Source organism: Pelophylax lessonae, assembly GCF_965119305.1.
Source record: "Pelophylax lessonae genome assembly, chromosome: 3".
Lineage (NCBI taxonomy): Eukaryota > Metazoa > Chordata > Amphibia > Anura > Ranidae > Pelophylax > Pelophylax lessonae.
Window position 1 is genome coordinate 400,297,741 of NC_138770.1, and position 15,477 is coordinate 400,313,217.

The window sequence follows — 15,477 nt, forward strand, 5'->3', positions numbered from 1 at the left end:
TTAAAATCACGCAATTCCAAATCGCAAAATAGGCCCTGGTCAGGAAGGGGGTAAAATCTTCCAGGGCTTAAGTGGTTAAGCTTTGATAAAAAAAAGCCTGGAAGCGGATTGGTTTCTATGCAGAGCTGCACCAAATTTTGCACTCTCCAGTTCTAGTAAATCATCCCTTGTGTGTATTATCCAGGCCAATGTAAAAGACAAGCTTCCAGTGTTTTACCTTTTTTTTTTTAAATTGATTGTGGAAGATACTCCTAGAGGTGCTCTCTGCTCCTCTCTTCTAGTTGGATTTCTTTCCCATCTGTTGTGGTTTGGATGTCCAGAAACCTTGGAGGATCCTTGCAGCAATTGACAGAAAGGCTTACCAGAAGGACTATTTTGCTGGTCCTCCTCAAAAAGGATATTTTTGGTGGATGCCACTTAAAGAACACAGGTGTTTATGTCTTCCTGTGTATGTACAGTCATTTTCCATTTAAAATGTTATAGCTAAAGCTGAAGTGCATCTGGGATTTCAGAAAGTAGTTTAATTACAGTAGTTTAAAACATACCGCATATTTAACAAGGTATATCCCTGCCAATCAATGAATAAGAGTATGAGTAAAGTGCTAAATTGGTTCGAAGCATAAATTGGGTTGCACATGACTTAGAATTATCTGTAATAAATGCCTCCATTAGATTCTGTGATATCCATGGTTGTACATTGTGTGATCAGCAGGACAGAAGCTACTTTATTATGCAGTCATAACAACACTGGTACTTTTAGAGATGGTAATTCAAGATGCAATCAGTTTCATTTGTCTTACCCGTGCTTTAAGTGAGCAAATCTTCCCTCTTTGAACATCTGGTCTGACAGTTTCAGTTCTGGAAAACAAAGACAGTTTTCTTTTTAAACAATATTTAAACAGCTCTCCTATTCACTGCAAAAAAACTGGGACACTGGTAAGCATTTTACAATGTCTAAATACCGAGATCTTGTTGTACATTGCACTTTTGCCTAAAGAGTATTTTTACATATGATTTTTCCTCTCTGGCAGTAACAGTTCCCTAAGACAATAGGTTTGCATCCTCTCACATCACAGACTCCTATATCGAAAACCCCCAAAAATGTAATGCAGCAGCTGTGTTAGTTTTCCTTTTTCTTGCTTTTTTTCCTTTAAAGAATAAGTCCACCCTAACACTAAAATCCCTGCATCTACAGACATCCACGATCTAACACTAACCTATCAAGCCCTGTAAAGAAGAAATAAGTATACATACCTTTTTTTAAGCTGATCCAACCCAATCCCATGCTGAGCTGTCAGCCACGGCTTAGCTGTGATGGCGGGTGCAGAGGACACATCCGACAACAGAAGCGCCATAGTAAGTGTTTGGGTGACGTCACTTCCCATTCATTTCACAACTGTTGTCCTCTGCAGAGCTTTTGCCGCTGGAGACTGGACCGGATTGGATCAGCTTCAAAAAAGGTAAGTATACTGATTTCTTCTTTACAGGACTAGATAGGTTAGTGTTAGATCGTGGATGTCTATAGATGCAGGGATTTTAGTTTTAGGGTGGACTTACACTTTAACTTCACCTGGTGCTTCTGTAAATAACCCATTTCCTGCACTTTAATGTCTACCATCATTCCTTCAGTGTATCTATGGAGGGCATCCAAGGTTGCAATACGTGCTGGATTGTAGCATATGAGGGTAGGGAGTTCCCTACTCTAATATGAGGTTCTTTGACCTACCTGCAGGAGTCACAAAAGAAAAAGAAGGAAAGAAAAAAAACAACATTCTTAACCATTGGAGGATTGCTCTTAAAACACAGACGCTTAACCCAATTTTAGGTCGGTGAGTGAGGGCACATGGAGGGGAGCACAATGGCACTTTTTGGAATACACTTGAAGAATAAGATACCCAGCGCTTTAAAGGACCTATGCACATATTTTGCACGGATTACACTTTATTTTTTAATTTTCTATAACAATTTTGCATTGTGGTTTAAACATTATGTTATTGTATAATATCGCATAATGAATAAGGACATACATTAGGCACTTTATGGTTAGACAGCGCAGGGAACACACAACAAATACCGTAATTGCTTTTTTTACCTCTGTATTTCACTGTGTATTCCCATTACGGGAGCCCGAATATCTCCAGTTCTGTGGGCGTGTTGGTGACCCTGAGCTCAGAAGATGGAGTCGTGGCATCAATTGACTCCACTCCCAGCTGTAGAAGCCCCCACAAATCTCCTAGCTTCCTCTGTCTCCCAGGTGCTCCTGCAAAAGACCAGGCTCATGGAGGGATGGCGCAATCGCACGTCACCTGGCAAAACCCTTCACAACTCTCATCCAATCTGACCCCTGGGAAAGGCACCATGTGACATCCTCAATTGCCACAATGCTGAGGCGCTGAGCACAGTCCAAGGGGAGCAGGAGGAGTTAGGGGGAAGGATCTTTGTAGATGTACTGTATGTACGGCTTTGGGAGACACAACCCCTTCTTTCATGCTTTTGCATGTGTATTCTAATTAAGTATGTCAGTCACAGGGGAGGGGGCGAGTCAACACCTTTTTTTTTTTTTTAATATGTCTGATTGTTTGACAGTAGGAAACTGATGAAGATTTTAGATGAACAGCTGCTCCTTTTCTGGCCAGAATGGGGACAGAGGACTTCTGCTGCTTTGTCTAATTTGGTAGAATGTTCATTTTAATTTTGATTTCTCGGGTACAACCACTTTAAGTTGGCCAGTGTGTCTAGGTTTTAATGATCTCTACTCTAGGCATGTAAGAGTTAAAATATTGAAGCCAGAAAGTCAGTATGACTAGCTATCATTGTCAGAAAGAAAGGTCAAAATGACAGTCATGTTTCTTTCATGACAAATTTAATAGCCAAGGAGGCATCGGTGAAGAGGTCTTGGTAAGGGCAGTGCTATTACCTGACGCAAGCTATAGGACTATTGACTAGGGGCCTATTCACACTAAGTCCTGGTTCACACTGGCGCGATGCAGGAAACCCTGCGATCCAGTGCCGGTTCCTGCATCGCACCTGAATCGCACAGTGGTTCAAACTGAGATCTGTGAATCGCTGGGGGTGTCAATGTAAAGTTAATGGCACCCCCAGATCGGTTTGCAGATCGCAGTGTGTGAACACCCATGTGATCCAATTCCAGTAAGGACCCAAAAAAAGGGTCCTGCACCATCCTGGTGCGAATGCAATGCGATTTCAGCCATACAGTGTGTATGGCTGAAATCACATCGTACAGACATTGCATGTGATCTGCACAGCAATGCAGTGCGAATCACATGCGATGCATGGCATTGCACTAGTGTGAATCGTCCCTTTTGTGTAAATTACAACACATGACGTAATACACACAAGTGGATGTGAAATGCCTCATATATAGTAGTTCCCCTTAAACATACCCTAACTGTACGGCATAGATGCAAACCAGTCACATAGGACATAATTGGATTTATTTTCCCACACATTTTTATTAAGGTTATTAACTACACAGATATAAAAACATACAATAACATATAGAAAAGTACCAGTACATGATAACATAATAATATACACCACTGATCGCTAAGGAACCGTATAGGTATAACGTCGTTTTGGGCTGTGACTATAATTCCTAGTAATAAGAAATACATCCTCCGAAAGAGGAACTGCATGACTGGAGGACGCCTTCATCCAAGACGAGGGGTCAACCCAGTCATGAACTGACCATGGTAGCGGGTCTTTATGTGTACAATGAAACCCCTCAAATGGGGAGTGGGACCAATTGCGGCCAACCAGCGGCCCTACGTCATAGGAAAAAGAGAAAGAGGCAAGAAAAAAGATGTGAAGGAAGAAGAAAGGGAAAAGAGACAGCGAGTCTTTTCTAGGGCGCAAAGTAGTTAGCCTCAGATTAGAGGAGGCTGGCCCCGTCAGTTAGGTGAAACAGGGGTCCCAGGTTTTTTTCAAATCGGGGAAGCTTGTCCTGTAGAATGACAGAGAGGCATTTGTTTACCATTATCCAAGACAATTTATTCTTTAAAGAGGTCAAAATATAGTACCCGGGATTTCCAAGATCTTGTGATTGTTATTCTGGCTGCTGTAAAAATGAAGGCTATTAGGCGTTGGGTGGGTGTGAGGACTGCCTGTTGCAGGGACTTAGTGAAAATCGTCCCTGTGAGGGAATAAATAAATTGTAGGTACGGATCTAGAATCTGCAAACCTTGGGCACGTCCACCATACACGATACGCCGTTTCCTCTTGGCCACACCCCCGAAAACACAGGGGGGAAAGAATGGGATTTCTAAACCCAATTTCATTCATGTGTTTTGCTGCAGGAAAATGGTCATGCGTGAATGGATGCAGATATTGGCCAGCAAATCAAACTACATGATCCTCACAAGCACGATGTCAATGGGCCAAAGAACACTTTGAACCACTACGATCAGATTTTAAATTAATTCACCAACCTGACAGTTATAAAGCTAACTGCAATTATTTCTAAGACAAGGGATCCACAAAACTAGCAACATCAAATACTCCAGATTATGCATAATAATCTTTTAGGGCTGTACTAGTAGCATGTTTAAAATTTCTTATTTTCTGGTATAAACCATAAGCCTTACCTTGTGTCAACATTTCTAAAAAAGCTGCACAGAGCTTCATCGTAAATTCCTTTCTGAAAAAAAAAAAATTTAAAATGAGATATATATATATATATATATATATATATATATATATATGTTTTGCTTCTGGTTACATTTATTCAACAGTAAAAGAAGTAAATTCATTTGAAGTGATCCTAATCACAAACTTACAAGAGTACCTGTCTTAGCCTTTAAACAATCCCTGTGAAGCTCTTTAAAATAGAACTATGGCATCCCAAAAAGTATAAGTTGCATCTGCAGTGACCAATTTACCTTATTTCCCCTACAAATTCTCAAAAATACCAAGTGATCCTGCCAGTTTAGTTAACCTAATATAGCTTCCTGCGATTGGGGGGGGGGGGGGGGGGACACTTCTGCACTGCAACTCAATTTAAAGCAGCATTGTCCGATTGTCCGTCATGTAGGCCGGATTTGCTTGCACTACAGTGGGATCAGGGGGTGTGGCTATCAACTAGTTCTGCCCAGTGCTTTCTGGATTGGCAGAATCCACTGTGCTACTGTACCCCCTCCACACTGTGACTGACTGGGAAAAGAGTGTGTAAGGCACAAATTAACCACTGGACCGGAAGGATTTGCCCCCTTAATGACCAGGCCATTTTTTGCGATTCGGTACTGCGTTATTTTAACGGACAATTGCGCGGTCATGCAATGCTGTACCCAAATAAAATTGATGTCCTTTTTTTCCCACAAATAGAGCTTTCTTTTGGTGGTATTTGATCACCTCTGCAATTTAAATTTTTTGCGCTACAAACAAAAAAAGAGCGACAATTATGAAAAAAAAAAAAAAAAAAAAAAAAACAATATTTTTCAATTTCTGCTATATAACATTCCAAAAAAAAAAAATGTAACAATCAAAATTTTTTAACATTTTAGGCCAATTTGATTTCTGCTACATATTTTTGGTAAAAATAAATTCACAATAAGCGTATTTTGATTGGTTTGCACAAAGTTATCGTGTCTACAAACTACGAGAAATGTCATTTTTATTGTTTTTTTTTTTTTACTATTAATGGCGGCGATCTGCGATTTTAAGTGGGACTGCGACATTGCGGCCAACAAATCGGACCTCTAACTGACATTTTTGACACATTTGGGGGGACCAGTGACATTACTACAGTAATCAGTGCTAAAAATATGCACTGTTACTGTACTAATGACACTGGCAGGGAAGGGGGTTAACACTGTGGGTGATCAAGGGGTTAAATGTGAGCCTAGGGGATTGTTTCTAACTGTAAATGATCATAGAGCTGCCCGTCCTTCTCTCTCAGCGGGGAATGATCACGGGTGCAAGGTGGCAATCGAAGCCACCTGCCCCGTGCATCAGAGTCTCCGCTGCCAAGCCGGCGGCGCGCGCTCGCCCCCTAGCTGCATGCGTGCGACCGACGTATACCTACGTCAGTTCACGCAGGAGGGGCTGCCTGCTGCAGTATAAATGTGGCAGGCGGTCCTTAACCGGTTAAGGTGGTTTTGGCTCACTCAAGGGAGGTAAATTAACTTTAAAACAAAAAGAAAATTAAAGACTTCTGAAATCACATAGCAATGGGATTTGAAACCCTTTAGACTACCAGACAGGAGCCTTTAGAGGTACTTTTGGCTGGATCCACATGTTACAAACTGATTATACAATGTCTGTACAACCTCCTTTAGATCTATCAACAACTAACTGTATATACCATAAGTGCCTGCCTACACAATTGTACCTAGTCAGGGTGGCTGTGGTTGTTGGTAGTTTTAAAGGAGATTTGACAATCAACTTGTAATGCATGGAGCAAGCTTTAGAGGCTAAGCTCAGGTTGTACAATGTTGACTTCCCTCCTAGCCAAATTTTTGCCATCCCGCTCATGTCATGTTATTTAACTGACAAATGCTAGAGTCTCTGAAGCGGTCAGGACCTGGATCACCTGCCTGTGGCACTGTGCTTCCTAGAGCACAAGGTTGTGATTTCAGTGGACACCAGTGGGTGTCTCCCAGCAGGTCCCAGTAATCAGTTTCCACCTGGTGCTTGCTGCTGGGAGGGCATTTAGGCCCTCCCCTACTAGTGCCTCTTGCTCCAGTGTTTTGCTGCTGCCAGATTCTGTTTGCCATTAATCCTGATCTTGCTCCTGCCCTGTTTCCTGCTGCCATGTATCTGCTCCCCCTTGTTACTAATCCAAGTTTTGGTTCTCTCTTCTCATCTACTCCCTGCGGCTCCAGCTTTCCCCTGCCTTTCTGTATATGTTGTATGTAGTTAGGCTGTTTATTAGGTTGATTAGTTAGGTATTCTGTCCCTGGGTTTATGGTTCACCTATATTTTTATGTTTGCTGTGTGCTAGTGTTTGGATGGATTTTGTTTCACTGTCTCCACCAGTCTCCTGAATGTAGCCACGCAGATCTGGGCTGTTAAGGCTGACATCTCTGGAGTGAATACTGGCATGGAAATATTCTTGTAACACTTTTATATTTCTAAACCATTACAATGCACTTTAAAGTCTTTTGATCACATGGGCTGCATAATGTGGACCTTGTGGAACATGTGTTCCCAGCATTGGCCATGAGCAGAAATATACATTAAGCCAAAAAGCTCAGCACAAGAAGCCACATGAACACCTAATGAAGTATTACTTTGCTTTGTGTTAAGCTGAAGATGAGCTGCCATTGATATCCCTGCAGGCCTAATTCTCCAGAGTACCTTTTCTAGTTTTGTACCACCACTCAGGACTGTTCTGAAGTACCAGTCAGTGAAGGAACTTCAAACATACAGGATGTGTCAGCTTGGATTAAAAACAATAAAAAATCTGAAAAAATAAGTTGTTTTACCTTGTTCACGGCGGCATGTTCTCTCAACGCAAGGTCCCAGAACCTGCACCCAATCTGATTTCCACACTGTCCAACTACACAAGATAAGAGCAATACAAATCAAAGCATATTCCAGAATTGCTCTGTTGCTTAGGTCATATTTTGCAAAAATAAAATGGCCCCATTTTTGTACAATGACATATACACAGAGTGCAGAGAGACGATCAAATCACACCCTCAAAGAAGCTCCCTATTTATTATCCCTAAAATACAGTTTTAAAGGAAGCTAAATCCTTACAAGTATTTTTTGGATTACAGGAAGAAACCCACTTAGTGAGTATCTAAAATCAGTACAGATAATGTTCCCCTTCAGTAATGGAACTCAAAGATCTCAAAGCAACTGCACACTTACTATTTTTTTAATGATGGTAAATAAAAGTAAGTCCAAATTTATTGCGTGCTTAGTTAACCACTTTACCACAGGAGGATTTTCCTGCTTTACAACTTGGCACTGCGCGACTTTAACTGACAATTGCAGGGTCATGCAACCCTGTACCCAAACGAAATTTACGTCCTTTTTTTCCCACAAACAGAGCTTCCTTTTGGTGGTATTTGATCACCTTTTCATTTTTTGCGATATTAATAAAAAAAAAGCGAAAATTTTGCGAAAAAATTGGCATTTTCTACTTTGACAGTTAAAAAATATCCAATATATTCAATTTTTGTCATATATTTAGGCCAAAATGTATTTAGCTACATGTCTTTGACAAAAAAATTCTCAATGAGCGTATTTTTAACCGCTTTAAGACCGTAAGATTTTACCCCATTCCTGACCAGGCTATATTTTGCGATTCGGCACTGCGTTCATTTAACGGACAATTGCGCGGTCGTGCGACGCTGTACCAAAATTAACTTTATGTCTTTTTGTCCCCCACAAATAGAGCTTTCTTTTGATGGTATGTGATCACCTGTGCGATTTTTAATTTTTGAAAAAAAGAGCGACAATTTTGAAAAAAAATATATATTTTTTACATTCTGATATATAACATTCCCCAAAAAAATTTAAAAATCAAAATGTTTTAACATTTTAGGCCAATTTGTTTTCTGCTACATATTTTTGGTAAAAAAAAAAAAAATCACAATTTTGATTGGTTTGCGCAAAAGTTATCGCGTTTACTAACTACGGGAAAGATTTGTAACTTTTATTGTTTATTTTTTTTTTATTTGTAATGGCAGTGATCTGCGATTTTTTTTGCGAGACTGCGACATTGCGGCGGACAGATCGGACCCCTTAGGGCTCTTTCACACGGTCCGCCTCCGTAGGCGGATCCGTGCTGCTCAGCGGGGATCGATCCGCGATCCCTGCTGAGCCGGCGGATGACAGCTACGTCTCCGCTTGCAGTGCGGAGAGGGAGGTGTCACAGCCCCCGCTGCCTTCTATGGGAGATTGGATGAGAGTGGACCGCCTGTCTGCTCTCATCCGATCCGATCCGATACCTGAATGGATGGAAAAATAGGGTTTCCATCCGTCCAGATTTCACGGACAGGATCGGATACGGGTGTCAGCGGAGGTGTCTCTGCTGACATCCGCTGCCCCATAGAGCTGCATGGAGGATCCGATCAGATCCGCCTAAAAAACTGATAGGCGGATCTGATTGGACCACCCGTGTGAAAGAGCCCTAACTGACATTTTTGACACTTTTGGGGGTACCAGTGACATTACTACAGTAATCAGTGCTAAAAATATGCACTGTTACTGTAATAATGACACTGGCAGGGAAGGGGTTAACTTTATTGGTGATTAAGGGGTTAAATGTATGCCTGGTGCTTACTGACATGTGTGGGGGGGAGGGGGATTGTGTGACACAGACCGCAAGTTCAGCTATGATGAATCCTGTAATCTGTCCCTGCCTGTCACATAGGAGATCTGCCTGCTTTCTTTACACAAGTGGGCGGATTTCCTCCCTCGATCCCGACGATGGGGGAAGAGCGGCGGTGATCACCGCCTCTCCTTCCCTGGCCCGACTCCCGCTGTGTCTGAATACAGCGGGAGCGTTCCTCCGGCGGCGCGCGCGCGCCGCCGAGAGAGGGGAGGGTCTGGTCTACGTTGCCAGACGATAACGAGCCACTTTGCCGCAGTACCAGCTCAGGGAGCGGTCGGCAAGTGGTTAATGCATAGTCTGATTATGAAAGTGGTACAAACATGGACTCTTTACAGCAATCTCTCTGTGACTCAGAGTAACATGTGACTGTGTAGTGTAGTCTCTATGAGAACAGAGAATAAAGTTGAGAAGCATATGTTCCCTGTGCGTGCTAGGGTTAAGGGTTAAGCTGATCTCTTTCAGGAGTACATAAAAAAACATTACTAATCCTTTACAGACAATAGCATACTCCTTTTCTAAAATTCTACAATACTACATTACATACAAGACATTTCTACAAGAGTAGAGGTTTTCTAAGCATAACAAGAAAAATGTGCTTGTGTTGAATGCTTCCCACGGTGCCACATCCCAAATATGTCTAGACAATAGGAAAATTCCCCTATTTGTGGGACTTTATAGGCACTCAGGTATTGGTATGAGTAACATTATAAACAAATTGCTATAATTTAATCAACTTTTATTAAGAAATTACAAATAGACATATAAAACCATGGCAAGCTAAGTAAAATACATCAAATCAGCAGGTATTGATTTGATCACAAAATCCTGATGTATTGTCCCAACTAGTTTCGGAGTGGCGACAGATACTCCTTCTTCAGGGAGGACCCTGGATAGTGGTATATTCTGCTGTGATGATTGAGACTATAGGCCTGCCATCAGAATGTTAAAACCAAGTAATCAAACTGCTCAGCCGAATCACCAAAGATGCTGTGTCAGAGATGTGCCGAGAAATATTTCCTCAGTTATACATATTCATGCAAGGTAGAGGTTTGTTGTTGTATATTAGTCAGCCTCAAGATGTGCTAGAGGAGGACAGCTGAAACCCACATTATGCGATCCTGCTTGTAAGGGCTTGAAGACAGCAAAATGGTATGGCTGAACAGCCTGCTGGATTCATGACAAATGAGCAACTGTATTACTCATACCAATACCTGAGTGCCTATAAAGTCCCACAAATAGGGGAATTTTCCTATTGTCTTTTCTAAGCATAAATTAGTTTACTAAGGGCCAGTGCTACCAGAATGCGGTGTGGTGCGTGATTCCATGTGTATTTTCTGTACTGCCTTCAAAATGCACAGCAGTTGCGATCTGCAGCCGTTGTCAATATTAAGTTATTGACACCCCAAACTCAGATGGCAAACACAGCATGTTTGCCCTGAACCGGATCATATGGTATAGAAGTACCAACCGATCCTGTTGTAGGGAGTTTCCAAAAGTAGTGCATGCATGACTTTCATACCGTGTAATTTTAGCCCAATCAAGATAAACGGGCTAAAATCGCAACACACAGAACTGCATGTGAATTGCACAGCGCAACTGTGCCCTTGATATGATGATGATGGCATAGTGTCACTGTGCCCTGGATGATGATGATGGCCTAGTGTCACAGTGCCCTGGAGTTGATGATGATGGCGTAGTGTCACTGTGCCCTGGATATGATGAGGATGATGGCGTAGTATGACTATGCCCTGGATATGATGATGGCGTAGTGTCACTGTGCCCTGGATATGATGATGGTGTAGTGTCACTGTGCCCTGGATATGATGATGGCATAGGGTCACTGTGCCCTGGATATGATGATGATAGCCCAGTGTCACTGTGCCCTGGATATGACGATGATAGCCCAGTGTCACTGTGCCCTGGATATGACGATGATAGCCCAGTGTCACAGTGCCCTGGATATAATGACGATGACAGCCCAGTGTCACTGTGCCCTGGATATGATGATGATAGCCCAGTGTCACTGTGCCCTGGATATGATGATGATAGCCCAGTGTCACTGTGCCCTGGATATAATGATGATGATAGCCCAGTGTCACTGTGCCCTGGGTATAATGACAATGACAGCCCAGTGTCACTGTGCCCTGGATATAATGATGATAGCCCAGTGTCACTGTGCCCTGGATATAATGACGATGACAGCCCAGTGTCACTGTGCCCTGGATATAATGATGACAGCCCAGTGTCACTGTGCTCTGGATATAATGACAATGACAGCCCAGTGTCACTGTGCCCTGGATATAATGATGATGACAGCCCATAGTCACTGTGAGCTGGATATAATGACAATGACAGCCCAGTGTCACTGTGCCCTGGATATAATGATGATGACAGCCCAGTGTCACTGTGCCCTGGATATAATGATGATAGCCCAGTGTCACTGTGCCCTGGATATAATGATGATGACAGCCCAGTGTCACTGTGCCCTGGATATAATGATGATAGCCCAGTGTCACTGTGCCCTGGATATAATGATGATGACAGCCCAGTGTCACTGTGCCCTGGATATAATGATGATGATAGCCCAGTGCCACTGTGCCCTGGATATAATGATGATGATAGCCCAGTGTCACTGTGCCCTGGGTATAATGACGATGACAGCCCAGTGTCACTGTGCCCTGGATATAATGATGATAGCCCAGTGTCACTGTGCCCTGGATATAATGATGATGACAGCCCAGTGTCACTGTGCCCTGGATATAATGATGATGATAGCCCAGTGTCACTGTGCCCTGGATATAATGATGATGATAGCCCAGTGTCACTGTGCCCTGGATATAATGACGATGACAGCCCAGTGTCACTGTGCCCTGGATATAATGATGACAGCCCAGTGTCACTGTGCCCTGGATATAATGACAATGACAGCCCAGTGTCACTGTGCCCTGGATATAATGATGATGACAGCCCAGTGTCACTGTGAGCTGGATATAATGACAATGACAGCCCAGTGTCACTGTGCCCTGGATATAATGATGATGACAGCCCAGTGTCACTGTGCCCTGGATATAATGATGATGACAGCCCAGTGTCACTGTGCCCTGGATATAATGATGATGACAGCCCAGTGTCACTGTGCCCTGGATATAATGATGATAGCCCAGTGTCACTGTGCCCTGAATATAATGATGATAGCCCAGTGTCACTGTGCCCTGGATATAATGATGATGACAGCCCAGTGTCACTGTGCCCTGGATATAATGATGATAGCCCAGTGTCACTGTGCCCTGGATATAATGATGATGACAGCCCAGTGTCACTGTGCCCTGGATATAATGATGATAGCCCAGTGTCACTGTGCCCTGGATATAATGATGATAGCCCAGTGTCACTGTGCCCTGGATATAATGACAATGACAGCCCAGTGTCACTGTGCCCTGGATATAATGATGATGATAGCCCAGTGTCACTGTGCCCTGGATATAATGATGATGACAGCCCAGTGTCACTGTGCCCTGGATATAATGATGATGACAGCCCAGTGTCACTGTGCCCTGGATATAATGATGATGACAGCCCAGTGTCACTGTGCCCTGGATATAATGATCATGATGGTTATTAAACGATGAAGAAAAAAAGTTTGAGAAAGCTTGCAGAACAGCAGGTCCATTGCATTCCCACTTACAGAACAATTCTATAGCAGGAACGTGCCAGTATCAGTTTAGAAGAGTGAGCAAAGTTTTAGAACGTCACCAGCAGGAAAACAGAAAAGCACACAAGTAAAGAAGACATTTATTACCTCCGGTTTCTCCATTATTCCTCACCTTGTACAACTATAGACTGTGTCATTCCTCTCCCGCACTGACAGCACCAGTTACCGCTCACAGCACCGACCTGTGTGCAGGAGGAACCTTTCTTTTTGTGCTGTGTACACGGCGGACGCACATTACATGAGTACCAGCATGCAGCCTGAGCTGTTGTGCTTGGCGCTCCCTGGCGGCATAGCAACGGTGTCAACTGCTGGAAGACGCCATTTTAGCGGAGTCCTTGCAGAACACTACAGGCTCTTCTTACTACAAAGAAATGGCAGCCGAGGAAGGAGGCAGAGACGAGGGACGAGGGAGGGTTCACCTCTGCCTTTTGCCAGAAGGGTTTTTAGAAGGGTTTGATTTGCTGGTTTCTCTTTAGCTTCAGTTTACTTTTTTCTATCTTTGCTCGTGTGCAAATAGGTGATGTGAATACCCATTCATACAGTGACCAAAGTGGAGATTTCAACAACTTGGTGTTTTCACAGAACAGGCGCAGCGTATTCACTCCTGTACACGCTATAATGAGTGGAGATTATCTGCCTAGTAACCAACATCATGGCTGCCTCCGAGGTGGTGACAACTAGCGGGCGGACTAATAGTGTCCACTCATTATAGTGTGTATCGGAGTGCAAAGGCTGCCGGTGTAACGTGAGAATTACCTACCCCATGAGAAAAACCTACCCTCGTCACTTCCGGCCAGGAACAGCTGAGCAGTGCGCATGCTCCCAGCCCCGGATACCTAATGGAACAGCTGAGGAGCTGACTAGTGCGCATGCGCACTAGTATGAAAAGATCACGGTGTACTGTGAAAAAAACCTACCCACGCGGCGGTTCCATAAAACAGCTGGGCTGCAATACGAGTAATCTCCGCTCCTGTCCCTGTCACTTCCCTGATCTGGGCTAGTAAATATAAAAGCGGCTGGTGGCTCCGTGATTTATGTTTTCATACACCCGCCGCCGCTTTTATATTTACTTGCCGAGATCAGGGAAGTGACAGGGACAGGAGCGGAGATGACTCGTATTGCAGCACAGTTATTTTAATGTAACCGCTGCATTACATACAGTGCCGTGCACCGGAAGTGACGAGGGGTAGGTTTTTCTCACGGGTAGGTAATTCTCACGGAACACCGGTGTTCTGTGAAAACACCAAGTGGTGGAAATCTCCAAATATTCCTGGTGTACACTCATCAGAAGTAACATCGTTGTAGTTCTCAGCAAGTCAGAGTTTACGGCAGGTCCCCCCACCCTCAACTTTCCATACAGGGCAACAGTGCTACAGACAAAAAAAACTTCTTTATCATACATTACAGGGCACAGAAAGGTATTTAGGTCTTCAACCAGGGCCACTGATAGGGGGGGACCACCAGCCCTCTTGTAGGGGGCCCCGAGCACACAGGGGGGCCCACACAGAGAGGGGGATTAGTGATGGACAACAAATACAGGAATCTTCCTCCAGCACCTGAATCTGATCTGTCCCTCTCCCTGCTATCAGCTTTTATCTGTTGAGAAAGAGACAGTTGTCCCTCACTAATCCCCCTCCCTGTGTGGGCCCCCCTCCCAGCACTTATCTCTGCTCAGGAGTTTATTTGTAAATTGTAACTTTGTTTCTCTCTCTCTGTCTCTCTGATCACTGAGCTCCAACTGCCCAGCCTGTATATTTTTCTCATCTCATTTTCTTTTTTATTTAACATAGTTTATTTTAGATTTAGCAGGAATTATGCGAGTTATGTTATATTTATGTCTGATAATAGTGATTTTGTTGTAATTTTAGGTAAATATATCTTTAATATTTTCTTGGGGGGCCCTGTCAGGTAGTCTGTACGGGGCCCCGCGATTTCTAACAGCAGCCTTCAACACCTCTGGGTGAATAGACCATTCTCCAGACTCTAGTCATTGACAATTGAGGAAGCCCGCTTCCTATTTTTCACACCTGAAAAGTGGACAGGAGATAGGGCTGGTATAGGAAGGTCATCCTTTGATATGCCTATCTTTGAGTTGCAAGAATTCTGGTTCCCCCCCCCCCCCCCCCCGGTGGTTAATGAAAGCCACTGCTGTGGTGTTGTCCAACTGAATCCTGATTGAATGGTTGACAGGTCCAGCATTGAAGGAATAATCTACTTGCTTTGAGCTCCAGAATGTTGATAGGGTGATGAGCTTCCTATGATAACCAAGTCCTTTGGACCCACAAGCAAGGACAAGGCATTTCTTGAGATGCAGACAAATGTGCTGGCCTAGAGACTGAACCCACACAACAATTAGGTTGAAGGAGGCAGCCATTAGGCCCAGGACCCTCATTCTGGATGGGCTGGCTGCAACCTCCAAACATGGCCACAGAGGGAGGTGAGCTTTTCTTGTGAAAGGAAG

The 15,477-nt window shown here is 43.5% G+C and overlaps 1 protein-coding gene across 1 annotated transcript in view; it reads right to left on the reverse strand.

Moving 5' to 3' along the window:
* The window catches only part of TUBE1 (tubulin epsilon 1), a 36,643-nt gene extending 23,379 nt beyond the window's left edge, over window positions 1–13,264 (reverse strand). Inside the window, exons 1-4 of the mRNA XM_082252113.1 lie at window positions 13,129–13,264; window positions 7,443–7,516; window positions 4,605–4,657; window positions 801–858 (exon numbers count right to left, since the gene is read on the reverse strand). Of these exons, the coding sequence (XP_082108239.1) occupies window positions 801–858; window positions 4,605–4,657; window positions 7,443–7,516; window positions 13,129–13,153 (210 nt within the window). The 5' untranslated portion in view covers window positions 13,154–13,264. The remainder of the gene's footprint in view (window positions 1–800; window positions 859–4,604; window positions 4,658–7,442; window positions 7,517–13,128) is intronic.
* Between the last annotated feature and the right edge of the window lie 2,213 nt (window positions 13,265–15,477).